The following is a 23970-nucleotide window of genomic DNA, read 5'->3' as shown; positions in this document are numbered from 1 at the left end:
CTTCCCACGCCAATCTCTGTCTGGTTCTCTGTCTCCTGGAGTTCGGTCTGGTGGAGAGATGGAAGCCCAGGGAAGATGCGGGTGTGACTTGACTAAGGCCACACCGAGTGACCGTAAGGCTGGCGCACAGCAAGGGTCAGCCAGCCGCCAGGCCACCGCACGTCCCTTGTTCCTGCCCTTCTGGGGCCCTGATCGTGCCTCCGCCTCCCCCATGTCGCCAACTATCTCCCTCGGTCTCCCCTGCTCTGGTCTCCGCCAGTCTGACAACGCCTCAAGCCGTGTGACTACCTCCTCCCGGGCTCCGCCCCACTCGCGACGCCACGGCCGCCGGCGCCGGAGTTCTCCGCGTCCACCAGGGGGCGCGCGGGGCCCTGTCTGGGCGCCAGAGCCGCCGAGGACTCCCGCCCCCCGCCTCCCGGCGCCCCGCCCCGTCCGGCCCCGGCCCCGCCCCTCCCGGCGCCCCGCCCCGTCCGGCCGCGGCCTCGCTCCCTCCGCTCCACCCCCCGCGCCGGGACCCCCGGCGCCCCTGTTTCGTCTGCTCGCCGGGTCCGGCCATGGGCCCCGCCGCTCGCCCCGCGCTGAGGTCGCCCCCACCGCCTCCTCCGCCGCCGCCGTCGCCACTGCTGCTGCTGCTACCCCTGCTGCCGCTCTGGCTGGGCCTGGCGGGACCCGGTGCCGCGGCGGACGGCAGCGAGCCTGAGGCCGGGGCGGGGCGGGGCGGGGCCCGCGCCGTACGGGTGGACGTGAGGCTGCCGCGGCAGGACGGTCTGGTCCTGGAGGGCGTCAGGATCGGCCCCGAGGCCGACCCGGCACCCGCGCTGGGCGGCCGCCTGCTGCTGGTGAGCGCAGCCGAGCCATCTGGCCCCGGCCCGCCCCGCCGTAGACCCCGCACCCAGATCCGGCCTTCATCCTGGACCGAGCCGTAGCAGCCGAGCGCCCCTTCCCCGAGCTGCCCAGGCCTCAAACCCCGGCTTCCAAAACCTGAGATCCAGATGCCTTCCCCTTCAAACTCGCTCCCCAACCCTGGCCTTGCATCCCCTGTGTGTCCAGCCCCCCTTCCTCCCCCCTCCTCCCTCTGCCCATGGTCCCTTGCCCCACAGATGGACATCGTGGATGCTGAGCAGGAGGTGCCCGTAGAAGGCTGGATTGCAGTGGCATACGTGGGCAAGGAGCAGGCGGCCCAGTTCCACCAGGAGAGTCAGGGCAGCGGCCCGCAGGCCTATCCCAAGGCCCTGGTCCAGCAGGTGCACGGGGTGTATGTGGGGAAGGGGGCTGAAGGAAGGGGTTTCAAGGCATCTGCCAGAGCCAGACTACCAGGTGGGCCCCTAAGGAGCTTCCAGAGAAATCTTGGGCCTGGATGAGGTGAGGGACCCCAGTTTGGAAAATTGAATCAGTATGGAGTGGAAGCAGGGAGGTGGGAGGAGGCCGGGCAGAGTCAGGAAGCTCCACCAGGCTCTGGGAGTATCAGATGGGGAGTCCCTGCTGAGAGTTGGTGGGCAGGCCTGTCCTACTAGGGAAGGCACATAATAGTTTGGGTCCCACAGAACATCTGGGGGAATGGCAGGAGGAATAAGTTTCTGCCCTTGACCTCAAGGAGTGTGCAGCCAGTCTGTCCAGAGGAAACACTCACTGCAGAGCCAGGAGCTAAGAACTGTGGTCGTGGGTAGTGAGACAGGTGTGTGGGCAGGGTGCCAGCTAGCTTCTGCCTCTGTCCCTTGCAGATGCGGAGGGCACTCTTCCTGGGAGCCTCTGCCCTGCTCCTCCTCATCTTGAACCACAACGTGGTCCGAGAGGTAAACCGGTTCAGGCAGTGGGGGTGTGCAGGCCAGGGAGGAGGGGACCAAGGCCAGCTGACCTCCTTGTCCATCCATCTACAGCTAGACATATCGCAGCTGCTGCTCAGGCCAGTGATTGTCCTGCATTACTCTTCCAATGTCACCAAGCTGTTGGAGGCCCTGCTGCAGTGAGTTGGGGTTTAGGCTCCAAAGCACTGGGCCTGGGAGCCTGGGTGCTGAGGGGTCCCTGAATCTGCCATGGTCTCAGGGGTCTTTTCCTGTTAACCTTAAGACCGTAGTCTCCTGGTCTGAAAAATGGGTGAGGGGACTGGAGCAAAGAGGCAGCTCTAGGGGCAGAGGGGAATTGGCTCCAGCAAGGAGGGAGCTGGATTCCTGATTGACAGGTTCTTTCTGAGACTTGCAGGCCTCCCTGGCCTGGCTGATGTGAGAATGGAAAAACCAATGACCAGAAAAGGCCTGGGAGCCAAAGCAGAAGGGCTGTGGGATGATACTTGGGAAGATCTTTTTCCTACAAGGCTGAGGTGGGTGGGTCTGGACCTCTCCTCCCAAGAGCCCTTCTCTCTGGCCCCTCTGTGGCTTTCCGTCCCAGGAGGACTCAGGCCACAGCCGAGATCACCAGCGGAGAGTCGCTGTCAGCCAACATCGAGTGGAAGCTGACCCTGTGGACCACCTGTGGCCTCTCCAAGGATGGCTACGGAGGATGGCAGGACTTGGTGTGCCTGGGAGGCAGTCGGGCCCAGGAACAGGTGGGTGCCTGGGGAGAGGGGACTTGGATGGCACTGCACACATGCCTTGTCTCAGATCCTGTGGCCTCTCCTCACCTTGGTGGCCAGGACTGCTGCTTCCATGCCCCAGGGCTGTAATGAGCACTCATTGACACGGTGGGTGCTCAGTGCAGTGCCTGATGGGGCCATGCATAATCAGCGTTAGTTACTATTGTCATGTTATTCTCCCGCTTAGAAGCCCTCCTTGGCTCCCCATTGCCTGCAGAATAAAGTTCAGACTCCTTAGCCTAGCTTTCACAGCTCTCCTGTTTACTCGCCCTTTTTTTTTCTAGTCTCTTCCTTATACCCTGTCACCCTGTGCCATTTCCTGGCCTTCATACATGCCCTGGCCTCCTGCCACTAGGCCTTGTCCATGCTTGGCTGCAGGCATGGACACTTTCTCCGTCTCCATTTGTCCCCATCTGCTTGCCTGCTTTGGAAGGCTTCCCTCACAACCTCAGCCCACCGTCCCCCTCTCCCTCCTTCTAAATCGCAGCAATGCTTTGTCAGACCCTTCATAGTGTTCTTAGGATAGCCCAAAGTGTCTAAGTGTTGGGGAATGTGATTTTGTCTCCCGGTGGCTGGGGCTGTGTCTTACTAGTCTCTGGATTTCTCAATGCTGGGCATCGAGAAGGTTCAAATTTATTCGGTCCACAAGCATCTCGCGAGTCCCTGCTCTGTCAGGGCGGGCATGTCCTTTCTCCCGGTGGGCAGCCTCCAGGAGAGTCAGTGGGATTGGGCCATGCGAGGCAGCTTCAAAAGTCAGGCAGACTTGTGGACTTAGCTGAGTGATCTCAGGTTGAGCGTTTAACCTCTCTGGTCTCATGTTCCTTGTTTGTGAACAAGGACAGCACACGGCCACGGGGTTGCCAGGGGGTCATGTGTACGTAAAGTTCACGGTGGGCATGGTGCAGGCGGGCCGCTCCTGCTACTCTGAATGTGTTTATTGTTATAAGTGCTTGAATAAATTAGCAGTCACCAGATAACTTTTGAGGTCCTAGGACATGTAGGGCTCGATGAGAAGGGCTGGGAGGGTCCAAAGTACCTGTGAGACCCGGGCACTGTCCTGAAGGGGCTCAAAGACAAGCAGGGAAGGGACTCTCACACAATAAGGCCTCGGCAGTTCGGCCCAGGCGCCATGTGCTCATTCCTATTTGAGCAGCAGGAACTGAACCACAGTTGTGTGAAGGGAGCGGGCACCGGGACTGGGGGGAAGGAAAGGGCTTTCTGGAAGAAGAGGGAGCCCCACCGGCTCTCCCCCTGGAGGGCAGCCCACACAGACATCTGGGCGGTGCAGGCATTTGGTGAAGGGCTGTCAGACGAGCGAGGAAGTGCCTGCAGAAGGGCTGGAGCTAGGGGAGGAGCGGGCTGGGCGAGGGGCCTGGGAGTGGGAATGGATGCAGTCCGCAGGTCAGTCTGGCTGGTACAGAGGGCAAAGCTGAGCAGCCGTGCTGCCAGCCAGCGTGGGCCCGTGCAAGTGCCGGGTAGCCATGATAGCCAAGGTGGCTTGAGGGTGGTTGGGGCCAGCTGTCAGCCCCAACCCTAGGGCCCAGTCACCGTCCTTCGAGCCTGGGAATCCAGAGCTACAGCACCCATGCATCAGAAAGGTCAGGTGGACCACTCCCTAACTGCTCTGATGGACAGACCCTGCCCTCCCCCCCTCACCCGGGGGTCCCTAAGATGTGCTGAGCCTGAGGAGACCGGGTCTCCAGCCTGCAGCAGGCCTCCAAGCTGGCCATGCCCTTTGCTCACCCAGTGCTCACAGGCTGCTCCAGAGCATGGAGCTCCAGGTTCTGCCCTGGCGAGCTTACACTGCAGTGGCCACTCAGTGAGTCCTGCCACGTGTCCGCCTGGCTCGGCAGGGCAGCTCCAGCCCTGGGCTCCTGGGGCCCCATCTGGGGAGGAGAAAGGCCATGGCCGTCACTCTGCTGGGGTGAGCACCGAGCTGGGGGTAGGCATGGGCCCTCCGGAACACAGTGGACACATCTGAACTCAGCCTGGGGGCTTGGGGAGAGCTTCCCGGCGCAGGTGCCACCAGCTTCTCCCACTCCCCAGGGAAGACGGGGGCACAGAGACCAGAGGGGAGAGGGGAGGAACGGGAAGCTGGGGCTCACGGACATCTCTTGAGAACGGCTTCTCGGGTGCCTGCACTCTGAGCAAGAGCGGCGTCTTGTGACACCAGCAGCCCCCAGCCTCATCCAGAGGTGTTCTCTTTTAGCAGCAAATCACTTCTCGGCCCCTCTCCCCCAACATGATGGTAGTTGAACTTCATCGTTGGCTGGGGAAGAACATGGTGGCAGAAAACTACTAGGAATGCGGAAAGCTTTTAAATGAATGCATTTATTAGTCATGACACATCCAGAGACCCTGTGAGCCGGTGTGCCTGTGTGGGTGAGCCATCTGGGTTTTGCTTACTCTGCCACATCATTTCCTGAGCCAGCTGTTTTGTAGTCAAAGCCCAGCTGCCACACTGCTATGGGGTGGGGGGAGTTAAGTCAAGGTCAGTGTGTGCCCCCCCATCCCCGCCCCAGGAGCTCTGAGGTCCCGAGGGGCCTCTCAGATGTGGATCCTTCCCACCAGCAGGAGCCTGAGGACCACGAGGGCAGCGATGAGGAAACACACAGTAAAGAGTGTGAGGAGGGCTGGGCTGGGCAGGGGGAGGCAAGTGGGGAGCATCTGCCTAGCCCTAGTGGTCAGGGAGAGCTCTGGAGCAAGGGGGATCCGAAGGCATTAGCCGAAGGAAGGGGTGAGGAAGAACTGGGAACACGAGAAAGAGCAAGGAGCATGGGACCCTGAAAGGGCAGAGGGGATGGGCGATCTAGGGCCTTGCCATATGGCTGCTAGAGGAGTTCGGGGTCTCTCCTGAGGACGGGGGCATCGCAGGGAAGGGTGTCAAGCAGGGGTCCTGCGTGATCAGGTTTGCAGATGAGATCCTTGTCGCTGTGGGAAATGGGCTGGTGAGGCTGGAGTAGGGCCCCCAAAGAGCAGAGGAGTGGGATGGAGGGGAGGGGTGCATGAGCCACCTAAGAGCGAAGCCACGGGATCATGTGAATGCTCGGCCCAGATGGAAGTGGGTAGGGATGGGGGTGGGAAAGTGATAGGGTCCCGGGCTGGGGAGTCTGTGAGGCTGCCAGAGAGAAGTTCCAAGAATGCAAAAAACACTGGGTTTGCTGCCCAGGAGAGGGGCTGGGGACAGATGTGGGTCCCCTCAGCAGCTGGATGAGGAACTGTATAGGCAGCAGGGGCAGACCTTGGGGGCACAGATGGGAGGCACGCAGGCTTCAGAAGAGGCAGCCAGGAGCCTGCAGGGACACGCTGCCAATGGACCTTACCTGCCTGGTCCTCGGAGTGGATTCACTAGGGAAGAGCGTAGAGCAGCCCCAGCATCCCTGACACCCTGTTCCCCTGCCCAGAAGCCCCTGCAGCAGCTGTGGAACGCCATCCTGCTGGTGGCCATGCTCCTGTGCACAGGCCTCGTGGTCCAGGCCCAGCGGCAGGCGTCGAGACAGAGCCAGCGGGAACCTGGAGGCCAGGTGAGAGCCAGCCCCTGGGAGCCCCCGTGCCCCCAGCCCTCCAGCCTGCCTAACTGTGCCTGCCCTCCCCCACCAGGTGGATCTGCTCAAGCTCCGCGTGGTGCGGAGACTGGCATCCCTCAAGACCCGGCGCTGCCGTCTGGGCAGGGCAACCCGGGGCCCCCCAGAACCCGGTGCTGAGACCTGCGCCGTGTGTTTGGACTACTTCTGCAACAAGCAGGTTAGTGCCACGGGCAGAGGCCAGCCGTCAGCTGACCTGTGATGTCTCTCACTCTACTCCCGAGAGACCCCAGAACCGTTCCTACCAGGCCCTTATCCTCTCACCTCCTACTGTAACTAGGAAAGCAGAATGGGGTGTTGGGGGGGGAGGGTGACAGGCCGCAGGGGTTTCAGTTCCCCCGCACAGGTGGGGGGCCAGGCAGCCCCACTTGGAGGCCTGACTCTGGCCTGAAGCCTTCCCCCACACCCTGCAGTGGCTCCGGGTGCTGCCCTGTAAGCACGAGTTTCACCGAGACTGCGTGGACCCCTGGCTGATGCTCCAGCAGACTTGCCCGCTATGCAAATTCAACGTCCTGGGTAAGCACCAGGGGTGGGGGCCCTTGGCTGGCTTCACCTGCTCCCCACCTGACACCTCCCTCCCTGTTTTTTCCTCCTCCCCTGCAGGGAACCGCTACTCAGACGATTAGCTGCCCCCGCTGGGTCTCTGCATGTGGGCAAAGGACCCTCCCACCTGCACCCTGGCCCTCGGCCTGGGCTCCTGGAACAGTACAGCGGGATGGACAGGAAGCCCTGCTGCTGGAGGAAGGATAGGGGCCTCCCCTGCTGAGGGGCAAGGCACCCCATCATATTCATACTGGGAAGGAGGGACCACGGCCCCCAGAGTCTGGACCTGCCAATCAAGAAAGAGAAGCCACTTTGGGGCCCTTCTCTACCATCCTGGGGTGTCTGTGTCTGCCCTCCTCGAAGGCAGCTCCCAGGACCCTGCACAGCGGCCTGGGGAAGGAGGTTGTGGGGCAGTGCAGCTGTTCCCAGGGCTCTGGCGGCTCTCTGACCTGTCAGGCCATCCCTGGGGACTGAGGCTGCAGTGGCTGGCCGGGTTTTGTGCTTATTTATTGGGGGTTGGGTTGTGGGAGGAGCTATTTGGCCTTGGGGACATCCTGGCCTGACTGTCTTTCAGGACACATCTTGGCCAAGGCTGTGATGTTCAACCCAGAGGCCCCTCCACAGATACTGCCCTCAGCCCTTGGACACTAGGAGCTGCAAGTGCTCCCGCCTGTTCAGCTGGGCTCCCTTCCCAGGCCTGGCTGGGACCAGAGGCCTCGGAGCCATCCAATCCTGTGCTTCTTGGCCGGGCTATAGGTTGCTGACCAGGATACTTGAAGCTGCAGGATAAATGTGGTGCATCTTTTAGGGACAGCCGGTTTTTTTAGATTTGGGGTAGGGGAGGTTTAATATTGAAGTAAATATGGATATATTTTTAACATAAGAGATCAGATTTGTGTGGATGTCTTAAGACAGAAAAGTCGCCTTGGGCTCTGCTGTCTGTGGGAGGGAGGTTCTAAGACGGGTCCCAAGATCCCCCCCCCCCAGCCCTCATGAACATGCCTTGTTGTAAACCTGCAACTGGGAGTCGAATGGATTTTACCCCCATGATTAGGTTATATTATGTGGCACAGTTGACCTTAAGATGGGGAAGGTATCCAAGAGGGCCTGACCTAACCACGAGAGCCCATTAGAAGCAGAGTTTTCTCTGGCCTGGTGGAAGAAGAGGAAGTCAGAAAGTTGAAGCAGGAAGGGCGTTCAGTGCATGAGAAATTCTCTGTTGCTGACTTGAAGATGGAGGGGGCCAGGCGGTAAGGGAGGCAGACGGCCTCTAAGCGGTAAGAGTGGCCCCTGGTGACAGCAGCCACAGCAAGGAGGTGGACCTCAGTCCTACAGCTGCAAGAATCGGAATTCTGCCAGCAATCAGAACGAGTCTGGGAGCGGGTTCTTCCCCAGAGCTGTCAGAAAGGAATGTAACCTGGCAGATACTTTGACGTGAGTCTTCTAAGATCCTGAACGGAGAACCCAGCCACAGGGCCCGAACTTCTGACCTCCAGAACTGAGCAGAGGGGAGCTGAGCTGTGATGGGTCCTCCCCCTGGACTTGGGCCCATGCCTCTTGCCTCAGGGACCCCACCCCAAGGGCTGGCTCTCGCCTATGAAGGGCAGGGCCCGGGCATCCCAGTCTCCCTCAGCAACGCCACGCTCCCCAGAAGCCAGAGTTGGGCAGATAGTGGCCATGGCAGTTCAGCTACACACATGGCCCTTCTCGACCCTTCTCTGTAAACTGAGGCACTCTACCTGTTGGCCTTCTCACCAGGGGAAAATGTCATAGGAAGCTGGGAGTGCCTACCCTGAGAAGTCCTGAGCAAGGCCTTAGAGCCTGTCCTTCACTGACGTGGTGACTCAGGGCAGGCTGGAGGCTTCGTGGAGAAAACTGGACTGTGGGCCTGGCACGGCTGGGTGGCATGAGTGCCGGGGCCCCAAGAGACAGGTCTGGGAAAGTGAGGGCTTGCTGGGTGTCCCACTGTCTGGTTAGGTGAGGCCTTGCCCTGCCTTCTAGGGATCCAACCTCCTGGATTTAGAGAAACCCTTTGTGACTCACATTTCCTGAAGGTGAATAGTTCCTTAGTAAAAGGAGGACTGACTTTCTTGGGTCCTTAATGTCCCCATCCTGGGTTCAGGGCTGGGGCTTGGGAAGGCTTCCCTGGCCTCTGCCTGCCTCTGTGAGCCCAGAGCCGGGACCCCCTTCTCTTGACTCCTTCCTCACTGGACCTACCTTGGCAGCTGCTTTCCTTCCCTGACATACCCCCTACCCTGACCCTGCTCTCCATTGGTAGGGGTCGCTGAGTCCATGTCACCGTTTTGCCCTTGCTATGGGGGTCAGAAGACTGCCTTTGACCTGGCCCAGGTGCTAACGCTTCTTTCTGTCCTTGGTGTGCTCTCTTCTCCCACTGCCCTGTCAGGACAGAGGCAGGGAGCGCTCACTTACTGAGGGCTCACAGTGTGCCAGGCCTCTGCTGGCAGATGACCTGCAGGGCTGGGGACTCGGTGGTCCCTGCCCAGAACGGGGAAGGAAGGACTCTGCCTCTGGCTCAGCCATTGCTGTGAGGCCAAGGGAGCTGTGGGCACATGGCTGGGGCTTTATTACATTGAAGGTTGCCAGCTACCTGCCCTCCAGCCCCACCGCCCGGCAGGCTACGTGGGCCGCTCCCGGGGCTGGTATGCAGGGCTGGCCTGGCCCTGGCCTGGTGACAGTCTTCTCCTCAGCCTGGCCAAGGCCCGGATGGGGTTCTGAGCACAGTTGGTTGAGTGGGTCATGTCCTCCAGGGAGGAGCCGCCGGGCCGACTGCAGGACGGCTGAGGTGGGGATGCCCGGCGCTGGCATGGTAGGGTCCTGCCCGCGCTGGCTGTCCTGCGGCTAGGCAGCTGCCGCCTGCCCAGGGGCCTGGGGGAGGACCAGATGGCAAGACCCCCTGTGAGTGAGGGGGACCAGCCCACCCGTCTGCCCCACCTCCATCAAAGCCTTACTCACCCTGGGGATGCGTTCTGGGCCTGGGCTGGGGACACTGTTCCCTGGATTCCCTTGCTGGGAGGGGCCCAGAGCTGGTCCTGGGGGATCAGCTGCAATGAAAGGCAAATTCAGAAAGGCCCAGGAAATCTCTCTACACTGTTCAGCGAGGGTGTCATCGCCATGGAGGAGAAGGGAGGGCCCAAACCCAAACCCACAGCCCCTTCCTCTCAGGGGCAGGGTTTGGGGAGCCTTCCAGGGCCACCCCAGCCGCGGTTAAGTGTGGGAAGTTTGGCTTTCTGACAAGGTTCCTGGTTGTCCTTGAAATAAAGGCAACAAGAGCTGGAGGGGCAATTTTGGAGCCGGTAGGCACTGTACCACGCGCATGCCTGCTTGAAACGCGGAAACCACACGTGATGAGGCAGGCTTGCAGTAGGTTCCCAGGGTGGGGTCTGAAGACCTGCTGGGTCAGGGGCCTCCTCCAAGTCCCCAGGGGCCAGCCCTCTCAGGTTGAGGAGCCAAGCTGCCCACCTTGAGGCTCCCCTGCTGGGCTACCTCCCGGATTTTGGACAGCATAGACCGGAGCCGCCCATTCTCCTCCTGCAGGACCCGGATGCGGATGTCGTTGGCCTGTACCTGCCTCTCCATGTCGTCTGTAACATCGCCGGAGGCTGCAGGGACATACTCTCTGTGACCTCACCCCGCCAGGGCTGCCTCTGGTGCCCAGGGGAACAGGACCTCCGAGGGCACACACGCCAGCTGGGGTAGGCCTTGGGTTGGTGGCCTGGCGAGCCCAGGGGAGCCGAGCAGGTCCGGGCACCAGGCCCCCCCCCAACCTCATCTTCCTTCTCCTGAGGCCTTGTCCCGGTTTCCCACCCCCTACCTGCTGGGAGGTGACCACAGCATTGTAGAATTTGAGAGCTGAGTGGGACCTCAAGCTCACTGAAGACTTTGTAACTAGACAAGAGAGTGAATCTCTTCCAAAGCCTCCTGTTTTCAGAGGGCCAGAGACAGCGAGGTGTCTCAAGTCACGCAGCCAGCTCTTGGGTATGAGTCACAGGAATTCAGCAAACACGTTCTTTCCCACCACTCGGGAGATGGATGCTTTCTTTCTAACGCTGAACCTGAGCAAGTTGCTGCCTGCTTTGGTTCTCGGTCTTGTGGTTTGTGAAAGGGCTGTTACCCATCTTATGGGGTGGATCAAAGGACAACGGAAGGGCCTGGCACATAGTGCTCAGGACTGATGACTTATCGTGACCAGCTAAATTGCAGTGGATCTTCCCGACAGCTCCACAAGTGGATTCACCACCCAGGGGTGAGGGCTGGAGGGCCTGAAATGAGAACCTAGGTTGCCTGGCATCCAGTCCTCTGCTGAGACAGGTACCTAGCACTCCTGTACCATGGGGTGCGTGACACTGGCCACTGGACAACTGGGGCGGTGCCCCTGAAGCTGGCCCTGTGGTGTGGTTTGGGGAGACACCAGGACAGGGGACACCAGGACACTGAGCAAGGACTGGCATGTAACATGGTAAAGAGCACAGGCTACAGAGGCGGTTAGACCTACACAGACTCAGCCATTCGACAGTGGGCAGTCCCCTTGCCTCTGGGCTTCTATGTCCCCATCAAACAGAGTGGCTAACACATGAGGCACCTGTGTGTCCTGGGGACTCAGTAGGGACCGTGCTGCAGGCTGGGGAGCTACAGACTCCAGTGTCTTGCCCAGGTGAGCCCTCAGCTGCCTGTCCGGGCCACAACATGCCCTGGCCACCACCTCTGGGCCCCTACTTGGGATCTGGGCCTCGATGGGTCTGTGCAGGTCTGGAAAGGCCACCAGCAGCCGCTCCCGCTCCCGCAGCTCCACGAGCTCTCGTTCCAGCTCCGATATGGTCAGCCGCAGATCCGTCGTGGCCTGCTCCAGGCCTTGCTTCTCCCATTGCAGGCTCTGCAGCAGCTCCTGGGGCAGGGGGAGGCTCAAGCCTTGCCCAAGGAATGGCTCCCGGCTCCCCTGGGGACACCCCCCTCCCATCTAGACACGGGACAGGCCTGCAGGCACTCCGCCTGGAGAAAGGGAAGAGCCGTCCCGCACCCTCACCCTGCCGGCTCCTACCTGCTGGGCCAGGAGCTGGCTCTGCCCCTGCTCCCTCTCAGTCTGCACACTCTGCAGCTGCTCCTCCACCTGGGCCCGCCGGGCCTCGGCCTCGTCCAGGCTGCCCCGCAGCTCCTCACGCTCCCGGTCCAGGCTGTCCAGCTGCTGCAGCAGGGCTCGCTGTTTGGACTGCAGGGACTGAGCCAGGGCGGGCGGGCAGGGAAGCCGTGAGGCCCACGGGGCAAGGCCCAGCCATGGGACAGGGGAGGCCACGGTATCTCTGACCCTCCTCCTTGTGCCCCGTCTGCGCAGAGAGGAGGCTGTGCACATTGTGTAGCAGAAGGGGCCGAGGCGAGACAGGGGCACACCCCACTGGACCCCTCCAACCCAGTCAGGGCCAGGCCCCCCAACTTGCAGACCCCTACCCCTTTGGAAAGCAATTGATTGACTATCAGTCTCGTCCCCTCTCTTTCCAGTCACAGTCTCCACTGGGAGAGGAATTCTGGGCAATACATTTTCTTCTCCTTAGGTCTCCCGTGTCCCATCAGCCCACCTCACTTGGGACCCACTTTTCCTGACACCCACTGAGTGCAAAGCAGGAAGAACCAGTGCCGGTCTGCTCCAAGTCCTGGCTCTGCCTCTGGCTGGCTGTGCAGCTTTGGGTAATTTCCTTAACCTCCCTGAGCCTGTCTCCTCATCCATAAAATAGGCATGATGAGAGTATCTACCTCCTATTGTTGTGGTGAGGAAGAACAAGAGGGCTACAGAGTCTGAGGCCCTGCACCTTGTTCACAGCACATATCTGATACCTGGTGACCATGACTGTTCGCAGGGCACTGAGAAAAGCACCTGCTTGGCATTGAAAGGCTTTCTCAGCCTGGGCCATGCCTGATGGTAGGGACTTCTACCTGGGGTCTTGCTTTCTCCGCCGAGCCTCTGAGAGTAAGACCAGTCAGGACAGTTCTCAGCCCTATCTCCTGCTCTAGGTGGCAGGTCACTTGCTCCCTCAGCCCCACCCTTAAGGATTCCTACAAGGCCCCAATGCCCAGGGCACAGCTGTATCCTGGGCCTCGGCTCACCCTTTGTCCTCCCTGTCCTTCCTCTGACTGATGGACTAATCATTAGCCCTTGGCATCCAGTTCAAAGGCCACTGCCTCCCAGAAGCCATCCTGGATTCCCACAAACAGATGGGGCTGTCCCTCTGTGGACCCCTGCAGTACTTTCCCCGCACCTCTTAGCCATCTGACGGCAGAGCTATGGTGGCCTAGCTGCTTGTCCTCAAGGGGTGGCGGGGCGTTCCTCCAGAACAAGGCCTCCTTTGGCTGTATCTGTCCCTGGATCACTGTTTCCCCAGGGCCCGGGGTTCAGGGGAGGGCTCAAACTCTTGGTAAAGATCAAACAAAAACCTGGGTGTGTGTTTGGGAGCAAGGTACCCTACCCAGGTAAACCCCCACCCCCCACCAGTGGAGCTCTCTCTTCCTGCAGCCTACGTCGCAGACACCCCCAGGCGCTGGGGGCCTCACCTCCTGGTGGCGGACCATGCTGTCAACCCGGGCCTTCTCCTTGTCCAGCTCTGTGCTGGCCCAGCGGATCTGCTGGCCGGCCCCATCCAGCCGCCCTGCTAGCAGCTGCACCTGCTCCTCTAGCTGCTGCACCTGCCTCTCGGCCTCTGCCCTGCGCTCGGCCTCCTCCTGAAGCTGCCGGGCCTTTGTCTCTGCAGGATTGAGTGGGCACGGGAAGGGGGAGAGCAGGTGAAGCCTGGGTGCAAGTCCCCGCACTGCCTCTGACCCAGGATGGGACCTGAGGTGGGGTGCGAGGGGTCACAGCCTGTCTCTGGGCCTCAGTGTCCTCAGCACAAAATGCGGCTCTCAACCCTTCCATGGAAACAGAAAGTGCTCTCTGGGTGGGAGGCGGCACCCCAACTCCGGCCATCACCCAGCAGTGTGGCCAGTCAGGCCCCGTCTCGTGGTTCCCAGAAGCCCGGGGGAGAGACAGAGGGTGTGCATCCAGCTGCACCCCCGAGCACAGCACACGGGGTACAGGGCCACATGATGGGGTGCCTCACCTATGGCCTGCATGGATTCCTGTTGCTGCTTCAGCTCCCCCTCCAGGGTGGCCACCTTCGTCTTGAGGTCACTTGTTTCTACGGCAGTTGAGAGAGAGAGGCCCTTCAGAGGCTCCCTCGGGCCTGGCCGGTGCCTTCACGCCCAGCGCACCCTGCAGCGTCGGGGCAGCCGGTGCTGTGTGGAGTGGCTGCCTGGGCCTGCAGAAGGTGCCAGAAGGCCTGGGCCCCCTTCCCCCTCCTTCCTATTGGCCGGCTGCCAGGTCTCTACACGGCTCTTGGCCTCCACAGAGGTGACAGGCTCAGGAAAGTGACCTGCCCCAATCCCTCCGGCCTCCCACCACCAGCGGGCACTGGCTATCTCTCTGCCTCAGCTCCCCCGGGGGTCCCCCTCAGGGACACACAGGAGTGGGCGGGTGAACTCCCTGGCTCCCGTGCCCTCGGAGGGGCCAGCCCTGAGGCACGTGTTCTACACCACCAGCTCCAGTGCTCTCCGGTGGGACGAAGCTCCGGTTGCCTGCAGGGTAAGCAGCTTGCTGAGCTGCCTTCCCTCGGTGTCTCTGACCCCACTGCCTAGCCTGCATTTCTTCACCCCAGCGACGTGTCCCTGCAGCCCTGCACTAGGGCTGCAGCAGGGCCCGGGGACTACGGGCTCGGCCTCCGGGGCACAGACCTGTGAGCAGCTGCTGCCTGTTGCGCCCCCACTCCACCAGCTGCTGTGCGGCCTCGTCCGCCTGTCGCCGCCGCTCCCCTTGCTCCTCCTGCAGGGCTTGCTCCAGCTGGCCCACCTGCTGCTTCAGCCCGTCCTTCTGCCCCTCGGCCTCTTCCAGCTGGGCCCTGAGTGGCCCAACAAGCTGACTGAGGGCCCCCACGTGCTTGCTGAGGCGGGTCAGGTCTTTGCTCTGCTCTGCTGCCCAGTGGCCCACGGTGGCGGCCGGCAGCGGCCTGAGGCCCATGCTGTCCTGCACCAGCTGCTGGAACTGGCCTAAGGACGAGGGCAAGTTCTGGCTCTGACACAGGCCTATGAGCACCTTGCCCACCTCCCGCAGGCTGCCCTGGACGCTGGTGCATGCATCACAGGGCACCAGGGCCGTCTCCACTGTCTGGGAGGGAACGCTCCTCCTGTTCTTGGCAGTCCTGGCTGGACACTGCGGGGAGACTCTGACGGGGAGGCTGTCCGGCTCTTGGCAGGTCTGGGGCAAGCCTGGCGTCGGGGAGGGGGGCTTGATGAACTTGGCAGTCACAAATTCAGGGCTCCTGGCTGGCTCGCCCTTGGCTGTGGGCTTGGAGGTGAGGTTCTCCCCTTGGTTTACCCTTTTCTGTGGTCAGGAAAAGAAAGGGAGAGCAGATGAGGGAGATGGGCCTGGGAGGGGATCAGTTTCCTGGGGATTATTCTGTGCAGCCTCTCCTGATGCTCAGACCCTTAGAGGTTATCTGACACCAATGTGAACGAGAGAGAGAACCTTCTTTCTTCGCTGCCTCAACTTACCAAGCAGGCCAACTCTCTGCTGCCCCCGTCCCCCTCCCCAGGCTCCGTGCAGTTCCGTGCGTGGTACGAGAGTGTAACAGTGAAGCCACCAGCTCCGTGCTGGTTACGGGGTTCTTGCCCAGTGGACTTGCTTGTTCTCATGTCACCATAGCAGCTCTCAGTTTTCCTTTCCTCCCTGTTACAGTGATGGTGGTCCTCACGGGGATTTGTGAAGATTACAGGATAAGCCATAACAAATGGTGCGAATGTTTAACAGTATCACCCAACAACGCCCCGAGACGTAGAGACTGTTATTATTCCCACTGTACAGATGAACAAAGTGAGGTGCAGGGTAGGCTCAGCATAAACAGCAGAGCCAGGGAGCCCAGACATGACCCCCGAGGCCTGCATTGCTAACTGCGCGCTGCAGGGGCCTTGACTGGGAGGCTCCAGAGTTGACACTGTACCCCTTCAGACAGCGTGAGGCCAGTGAAGGTGCGCACGCGTGGTGTGCAAGGAAGCTGGGACTGGGGCAGGGCGGACAGGTGTGAGGGTGACTGACCCACCTGGGGAGCTGCCTGCTGGTAGATAACGCCCAGCCTCAGCAGGCTGTTCCAGAAGCGCCGCACCGTGAGCCCCACAGACATGCAGGGCCCCACAGCCCGGGTAGGGGGCACTGTCTGCTCCGAACCGAGGTCCTCCAAGAAGCTCGTGCAGCTCTGAAGCAGCAGCAGGAGCCTGCGGGCAGGACGGCAGGGTCAGCTAGGGTAGAGCCTGGCACCAGCGTGCTGCACACCACACAACTAGCAGCCTCTGCTCTGCGGACCCGGGGGGCCTTAGAACATGCTCTGCTGGACCGGCTTCAAATCCAAGAGCCACTTCCTCCAGGAAGCCCTCCCTGAGGGCTGAACTTGGGGGCGTCTTCTGGGCCTCCTGGCTGACAGCACTTCCGCCTGGCTGTTCCCCACCACACTGGGATGCTCTGGCCAACTGGGTCTCGCTTCAGTTGTCCTGCGCGTGCTCCGAAAGTGCTGGGTGGGTGGTGGCATTACATCACGTGGCTCAAGCCTTCACCTTACAGAGGACAGAGCTGAGCCCCTGGGAGCGGAAGGGCCTGCCCACAGCCTCAGGGTGAGCATGCAGGGCTGGGGCGCCTGCAGCTTCCCGATTCTAGTCAGGGTCTCCTGCCCAGCAAGCTGCTTCTGTGACATCGGAGACGTGAAGACAGCTAGGGGTCTATCCTGACTTCAGTGTTCAAAATTAGAGTCGGGCTACTTTTAAGGAAGAGAGGCATTAGAAGGACAAGTTTGTATGTGCATGGGAACCAAACTATTTTAAAGGAAGAGGTATTGTATCTACAAAACATACTGGGCAGGTAAGTGACCTTGTCTTGTTCCAGGTGCAGAGGGGTCATCCTAAACTCACTAGGGTCTTGGGCAGAAAAGGCCTGGGGGAGGAGACACCAACTGCCTCCAGGCCCTGCCCCTCGCTGAGCTGTGTCTTCCTCTGTGAATGGGGACAACTGTGCCGGTTGCAGTGCTGTGGGCAGCACGGTGTGGGGCGGGGGGGGGGGGGGGGGGGAAGAAGGGAGAGGGAGGGGCTGGGGGGGGGGGGGGGGGGGGAGGGGTGCCTGGAAAGAAGACAGAGCATGGTCTTGACAGAGGGGGTGGGAAGACATGTGAGCAACAGCTTCACAGGGGCATAGGGAGACTGGGCCTTGATGGATGAGTGAGGCTTGGCCAGACCAGGAAGGATGGGCAGGGCATTCCTAGTAGAGGGCGGCAGGGAAAAAGTAGGTGTGTTCGGGGCGCCTGGGTGGCTCAGTCGGTTAAGCATCTGCCTTTGGCTCAGGTCATGATCCCAGGGATCATGGGATCGAGCCCCACATCGGGCTCCCTGCTCAAGGTGGAGCCTGCTTCTCCCTCTCCCTCTGTTCCTCCCCGCCCCCCACTCATCTGCTCTCTCTCTCTCTCTCTCTCTCTCTTAAATAAATAAATAAAATCTTAAACAAACAAACAAACAAGAAGGAAGGTGTGTTCTGTGCTTATACGTGTTTGGCCTCTCACAGGTTCCAAATACTTGCATACTGAGGGTGCCTCCATGCCTCTAGGTGGTTACCCTGGCTTCTTTGTCCCCAGGCAGGTCATGCCCAAACTGTCCTTGCCTGTCAGGTCTCCATGATTTCTGTGTATGGTTTTGGTCACAGGGAACCTGGGTGGTGGTCCCCAGGAAGTGGAAGGCTGATGGCCATGTTAAGTTTAATGAGAGCGTAGAACTAGAGGGGCTGCGGGGCAATCTTCCCAACAGGGCCAGAATCTGGAAAAACACATCCCATGTCTGACCTTGTGACACACACTGGGAATGGCACAGCCCACAAGACACCAGGAAAAAGGGCCTGGGACGGAAACTCTGAGCAGCAGCTGTGGTGTCCCCAACGCACGGAAGGCCTAAGGAGGCGGCCGACAGAAGCTGGAGAGGTGGCCCTCAGAGCTGCAGTGCTGCAGAGACCAACAGGGGGCCCGCAACTCCCTGAGGGCAGACAGGAGGGGAAAGCACAGCGCGCCACACAAGCTGAGATGGCGATGAGGGCCTTGAGGTGGCAGGCCTCTGGATCCCTGCTGGGGGGGGACGGGGATTCCCGAGGCTGGTCTACCGGTTTAAGGGGCAGATGCCAGCATCCCGAGATCACCAGGTTCAGTCAAGGCCCTCACCTGTCGATGACCAGCTCCAGCAGAACAGCATGGGACAGCTGCGTGAACTCGGGGTCACCCGGCACATGGTCATAGTGCTCTAGCAGGGCCACCATGTCCAGGTCGCAGGCCACGCGGTCAGGGAACTTCCAGGAGGGAAAGCGCACAGGCCCGGCTCGAGAGAACACATCCACGATGGCGCCCTGCAGGTCAGTAAGGTCCTTGCGCAGACTGTCCATGCAGGACTGGCTGCCCAGCAGGTGCGCCATCCTCGGGGCTCCTGGGGTGAGCAGAGAGGGTCCCCGTTAGCCAGAGCCATGTGGCTGCTGCCGGAGGAAACTTCCTAAAATCCCGCTCTGCCCAGTCGGTCCTAGGCCAAAAGTCCAACCTAGACCCTGGGGAGAAGCCTTTCCCGGGCCCAGGCCATGGGCCCATACCTGGTACTGGAGAGACGTCACCATAATCCCGCTCGTCCACCCTGCCCCACGTCTACACTGCCAGTTCCCTCCGAGGGCCTGTGTGTGCCAGACCCCTGCTAAAGGCTGGGCAGATACAGCTATGAATAAGAAGCACCCACAGTCCTTTTCTCCCTGCGCAAACCATTGACTAGGCAACTGACGACTAAGAGAGACCTGTAGCTACAGCGTGACAGGACAGTGCTGGATCCTGCTGGGCCACTGTCATCTCCCACCTGGACCACCGCAGCTGTCTCTGGCAGGGCCGCAGGGCTGCCCCCTCCAAATGACACACTTCAGCTCTAGAGATCTGGCCCAAACCGGATCTGATCAGGTCACGCTGGCCAACGCCCCTCACGACTCCTAAGGGAGAAAGGCCACCTCTGGCCGCAGTCTCCCCGCAGCCCTCTCTGGTCCCCACGCCACCACCCCACACTCTGCATTCCAACCCCCGTCAGCTCCAAGCAGCGGCTCAGGTGCAGGCACTCATTTCTGAACGTGGGCCCATCTGTCCATTCTGTCTGAAACACGCTTTCCTCATCCAATTCCCATCATCCGCCTAATTCCTCCCATCCTTCGGGCTTCCTGGATATCACCTCCTCCAGGAAGCCTTCCCTGAGCACCCTCCAGGCTAGGTGAGATCATCTCTCTGGGCTTCCCCCCATCTGGGCCCTGATCCCTCTCTGCTGGAATGGCCTCCACGCTCCAGGCCAGGTCCCCAGCCCACCTTAGCCACTTTGCTATCCCCAGTATGGCCACCCTAAGGCCTGGCCCATGGTAGAGGCTCACTGGCAAGTGAATGACTGAGTAATTGAATAGAGAAATTGAAAAGAATCCACAAAGAAAAATTTAAATGCATTGATTTTGGTGGGGGGAAACAAGTCTTAAGGTGTAAGAGAGGAAAACCTGAAAATTTGTATCCATACCCAACCTAATCACTCTGGTGATAGGGGGCCCATTATATGTGAATGCAGAGAGTCCCAGTCCTGCCTTTTCCTGGCTGTGTGGCCTCAGGCAAGTCACTGTACCCCTATGAGCCCTAGCTGTCTCAGCTGTAAGATGGGGACACCATCCCCAACGAGGCCGGGTAGTTGTGAGGTCATTAAAGGCATCCAAGAGTAAAGTGCTTGGCGCAGGGCAAAGACACCAGTAAAAGTGCTCGGGCAGTAGGGACCATTGGTCTAGTGATTACTACTCTTAGCAGTAGCAACAGCAAAGACCATCCTTGTCTGTAGCCACTGCCTGCCTGCCTTCTGTATGTGCCCTTTTCCCCCTGCAGCCCACACAGAATGCTTCTCGTCCGTCTCTGGAGTCTGCGGACATCTGAAGCCAATGATTTGGATGAATGGCCCCTGGTCCTTGACTCAGAAGGTGGAGAAGCATGACACTGTCCTGGGCCCTCCAGTGGCTCATCACAGGCCTTGCCAGAGTCACCCTCTTCTCTCTGTTCAGAGCTGGGCAGCCCTGGTCCCTCCCCACCCTGCAGCAGGGTCTCTTGTCCTTTGTGGGTTTCTCAGCAGCAGAAAGTGCTTCCTTGTACCACAGCTCCTCCCTGCAGTGTGGGGGCTGCTTGGGCAGTATTTAGGCCATGGTCGGTCTCTCTGATCCCCAGCAAGTCCAGGCCTGGTGGAGGAATCTCTCTTCCTCTGACCTACTTCCAGCTCAACCTCACTCATCCCAGAAAATGGCACCCCGACTATGTGCAACGGGGCACTTCCTCGGATTCCCTTCCTTTACCCCCATCCAAGCACCTAGGGCTGCCAATCCCATGTCCAGACCACACTGAGAACCCACCACTGTGTTCGCCGTGCTGTTCCCTACTCCATCTTCTCCCCAGACTACTGCCACAGCCTTCTGAGGGGTCACCCTCATCCTTCTGCCCAGCACCACCTCGTCTGTCTGTATATGGCCAGAGTGATCATTTAAAAGGCAACTCACCCCCCTGCTTAGAGCCCTTGAATGGCTTTCTATAGAATAAACACTGGAACACATCCCTGGGTTCCGGCCCTGGGTGGTCTGTTCCCACCTCAGCATCTTACCACCCAGAATGTGCCTTCTTCTCCCCACACTTCCTCCAAATAACACACCTCCCACAGGTCCCCAGGCCAGGTGAGTTCACCTGTTACATATTCTCAGAGCATTCTGTTCTTTTCCCTCCCAGCATACGCCACACTGGCACTGAATTATTATTTGAGTAATTATTTGCAGTTGGCAATCTGTCTCTCTACAAGTGCATGGACTGTCTTTTGAGTTCATTGTGGTATGACCTGGCCACGTGGGCCAAAGGACTTGAGGGCCAGCTGCTGCCCACAGGTCCTGGGACACTCAAAGGCACCCAGGGGTGATTCCTGAAGACTGAGCCGGCCTCTCAGGCCTCCCAGAGGACTGGGCCCTGGCCTCACCTCTGCGCAGGTGCCTGCCTGTGAAGCTGGATGTCTGGCTCTCAGGCTAGCCTGTGGGCTCTGGGGCTCAGGTCACAGGCTCATCCAGGTGCCTGGTTTCCTGTCTCTAGTGCAGGGCTGGCCCCGAGTAGCTCTTCAATCCCTGAGAATGGATGAAGGCAAGAGTGAGTGAGTGGGCAATTAGGGAGGCTTCCTGGCTGGGCAGGGAGGAGGCTGTCCCAGAAGAAGGAGAGGGTGTCCCGGGCTGGAGGAATGGAGCAAGGGAAAGCTCATGTGGGGTCATCTGTCTTGAGCCTGAGCACAGAGGTTGTGCTTTAACAGTGCTAGGCTCTGACCACAGAACCTACCGTGTGCTACTTCCTGAATCTACCTCCTTTACACAGACGAGGAAACTGAGGCTCTGGAAATTAGGGGATTAACTCAGGGTCACTCAGAGAGCTAGGATTCTTGAATCCAACATCTCTGCTCTGTCTTCAGGCCATGATGCTTCTAGGGCAGCACTGTCCAAAAGGAATATAATGCTAGCCACACGTGGGATTTTAAATTTTCTACTAGCCACAAAAAAAAAAATAAAAAGAAATGGGTAAATTAAATATTTTATTTAACCTAATAAACCCCAAATACCATCACTTCAACATGAAATCAATATAACACCATTAAGGAGATTATTTTACAGTGTTTCCTCCATTCGGTCTCAAAATCCAGTGTCTCTCTGATACTTACAGAACATCTCAGTTCGGACCAGTCACCATTTTCAAATGCACCACCACATGGATGGGTGGCCACCGTACTGAACAGTGCAGGTACAGAGGGTCAGATCCTCTGTGTTCAGTAAGCAAATGATTACTGCGTACCTTTGACATCCTGGGCACTGTGTCAAGAAAAGCGTCAGAGAAGGCCATGCAGAGCCCTGTCCCTAGGAGCCACTGTCTACCTCTGAGGATCTCTACAGGGGGCAAGTCTTTGGTATGTCAGCTCTGTCAGTTTCACCCACAGGGCCAAGAGTATCTACCCTACAACACTCACAGACACACACAGGCCCACAACCCCGTACACATATGTCGGTGTCAGACTCTTGTGAGATATTGCCACTTGTGAGATTTTATATCCCCAAGGAATGAGGCAGAAACAAACTGAAACATTCTGGGTTTCCTTCCTGGAATGGGAGGGAGGAAAGCAAGCAAGCAAGCAGGCAAGCAGTCCCGCCCTGGGAGGAGGCATATTCAGGTGGCAAAGCACCTAGGACTCGGGAGCTTGTCTGTGAAGACATCGAGAAACACGGACCTATTCACCCTCAAATAACTACAGCTGCCATCTGGGGCCATCCGAGATACCAACACCTGTTAGATTCTGGTTCTGATAAGCAACCACAAATGCCAAAGCATCAATAATATGTAAGAGGAAAACACAACCTTGAAAAACATCCAAGGTTACCTTATGTCATTTCTTCTGAACATTGGGGATTTGCCGTTATAAACATGGCTTGAGAACCACTTCAGTGTGTGGCAAGTGAAGGAGCATTTGTAATTCTTTTCTCTGTAATTCCTGGGTCTTGAGTGGAACCCTCAGCCTAAAGCTGCTAACCCTGCACTGACTATTCCTGAGATCGTATGGGTGATGGCACTAATTGGGCCAACACTGCCCTGAGGAAGGAGCAGCCCCTAACTCTGCCCTCTCCTCAGTTCCCTCATGCTCAAGATGGACTTTTGACTTGCAGAATAGGGAAGGAGTCTTTCCTCCACTCCCATTCAACATGCAAGCCCCTTCTTTCCCTGAGTCATAGGACTCTACCCCTCTGGTAATGATTAGGCCTACCTCCTGGCCAGTGACCCTGCTGAGATTCAAGGTCACCACCATGAAAACACTTTGGAAACTCTGAAACCATCTATAAATCCCAGCTGTCAGCCTCTGACTCAGGACTGCTAATCGCCTGGATCCCTGGGGACAATGAAGGGACTGAGTGAAGACAAAGGAATAAGTAGCTGCACTAGCAGAGGAGTAAGAACGGCCTGGGTTTGGATTCCCACGCCACCAACTCTGAACTTCACTGTCCTCATCTGTAAATAAATTGCTATTAGAAATTAGTGATGTAGGGAAGGATGGCTCAGTTGGTCAAGCTCAGTTCATGATCCCAGGGTCCTGGGATGGAGTTCCGGCTCCTTGCTTAGCCAGGAGCCTGCTTCTCCCTCTGCCTGCCACTCCCCCTGCTTATACTCTCTCTGTCTCTCTGACAAATAAATAAATAAAACTTAAAAAAAAAAAAAATTAGTGATGTAATGCATGTAGTGTTTGGCACAAGATCTGGCCAGGTAAATGTTCAATAAATCCTAGCTATCATTATCATTCTGTTAATAATTACAACAATGACATAAACCAGCTATGAAGTGTGTGTATGTGTGTGTGTGTGTGTGTGTGTGAAAAAGAGATGGGGTAAGACACTTGGGAGGGCATCTCTTCCTATCCCGTCTCCATTTCACAGGTGAAGAAACTGTTAAAACTATCCAGGCAAGGGCTAAAAGCCGGCGGGCAGTCTGGAGCTGGGATGGAGGGGAGAGGGGACAAGGAGGACAGGATCTCAGAAGAGGAAATGGGAACGGCGAGATTCGAGGTGAGCTCAGGGAAGCTAGGGAAGTGGTCAGCAAGAACGTACCTTTGGGAAAGAGGGATGGAGCTTAAAGAAGTCTTGATTCGAGACTGTCCGCGGGGCTTGAGGGCGGGGCTATGGAAGGCAGAGGGTGGAACCTAGAAAAGGCAGTCCCACCGTTAAAGGGACCAGTGGGAATTAGGCCTTGGGACTTGGGACTTGGGAAGGGGATCTGGAGGAGGTAGACGTGAAGCGGAAGAAGAGATTAAGGAAGGAGGGAGGCGGGACTTTGAGGAGGCAGGCTGGAGGGGAAGGGGCTCTCCAAGATGACAGGCCAATGGGAGGGAGAGACGAACCCACCTTTGGAGTAAAGGAGAGGGGGACCAGGGCCGTGGGGTGTGTGTGAAGAGCGTCCGGCGGGTGATGCAGAACGTCTTCCCAGTCTCCTGCGTCCCAGCCTCAGCCCTTGTGGTCTGGTCGGCTCATAGAACTGCCCCTGGCGCGCCTGCGTCTCCGGGGATCCCCCACAAATCCTAGCCGGGTGCCTCGACCGCTGCCATGGCAACGGCGTCCCGCGC

General features: G+C 58.9%; 2 protein-coding genes across 3 annotated transcripts; one reads left to right on the top strand and one right to left on the bottom strand.

The window, feature by feature from the left end:
* The first annotated feature begins 532 nt into the window (after positions 1 to 532).
* On the top strand, positions 533 to 9264 carry RNF215 (ring finger protein 215). Its single transcript, XM_032395040.1, has 9 exons — positions 533 to 839; positions 1101 to 1244; positions 1722 to 1793; positions 1878 to 1963; positions 2386 to 2542; positions 5974 to 6093; positions 6170 to 6313; positions 6567 to 6669; positions 6757 to 9264. The coding sequence occupies exons 1-9, from the start codon at positions 555 to 557 to the stop codon at positions 6777 to 6779; spliced, it is 1134 nt and encodes a 377-aa protein (XP_032250931.1). The 5' UTR covers positions 533 to 554; the 3' UTR covers positions 6780 to 9264.
* On the bottom strand, positions 9259 to 23889 carry CCDC157 (coiled-coil domain containing 157). Of its 2 annotated transcripts, XM_032395037.1 has the most exons (12): positions 23753 to 23889; positions 23459 to 23550; positions 17973 to 18231; positions 15828 to 15999; positions 14467 to 15112; positions 13797 to 13874; positions 13255 to 13445; positions 11753 to 11929; positions 11431 to 11599; positions 10177 to 10316; positions 9670 to 9758; positions 9259 to 9582 (listed from the first exon to the last, which is right to left on the bottom strand). In XM_032395037.1, exons 3-12 carry the CDS (start codon positions 18218 to 18220, stop codon positions 9333 to 9335), a joined length of 2160 nt encoding a protein of 719 aa, XP_032250928.1. In that variant the 5' UTR covers positions 18221 to 18231; positions 23459 to 23550; positions 23753 to 23889; the 3' UTR covers positions 9259 to 9332. The 2 variants fall into 2 exon arrangements, with proteins under 2 accessions (XP_032250928.1, XP_032250930.1); XM_032395039.1 differs by lacking the exon at positions 23459 to 23550.
* Positions 23890 to 23970: the final 81 nt, after the last annotated feature.

This window comes from Phoca vitulina, unplaced genomic scaffold (assembly GCF_004348235.1).
Source record: "Phoca vitulina isolate PV1807 unplaced genomic scaffold, GSC_HSeal_1.0 scaffold82, whole genome shotgun sequence".
Lineage (NCBI taxonomy): Eukaryota > Metazoa > Chordata > Mammalia > Carnivora > Phocidae > Phoca > Phoca vitulina.
The sequence above is the reverse complement of the archived record's forward strand: the minus strand, read 5'-3'. Positions and strand labels throughout refer to the sequence as shown.

What these genes read in the sequence shown, in the direction of transcription:
- RNF215 (XM_032395040.1), top strand. Translation starts at nt 555, where the DNA reads ATGGGCCCCGCCGCTCGCCCCGCGCTGAGGTCGCCCCCACCGCCTCCT. An exon ending in CTGTTGGAGGCCCTGCTGCA is followed by an intron (nt 1,964 to 2,385) that starts GTGAGTTGGGGT and finishes TTTCCGTCCCAG; the next exon opens with GAGGACTCAGGCCACAGCCG. An exon ending in ATGCAAATTCAACGTCCTGG is followed by an intron (nt 6,670 to 6,756) that starts GTAAGCACCAGG and finishes CCTCCCCTGCAG; the next exon opens with GGAACCGCTACTCAGACGAT.
- CCDC157 (XM_032395037.1), bottom strand. Translation starts at nt 18,220, where the DNA reads ATGGCGCACCTGCTGGGCAGCCAGTCCTGCATGGACAGTCTGCGCAAG. An exon ending in CAGGCAGCAGCTGCTCACAG is followed by an intron (nt 13,875 to 14,466) that starts GTCTGTGCCCCG and finishes CAACTGCCGTAG; the next exon opens with AAACAAGTGACCTCAAGACG. An exon ending in GCATGGTCCGCCACCAGGAG is followed by an intron (nt 11,930 to 13,254) that starts GTGAGGCCCCCA and finishes GCCCTGGCTCAG; the next exon opens with TCCCTGCAGTCCAAACAGCG.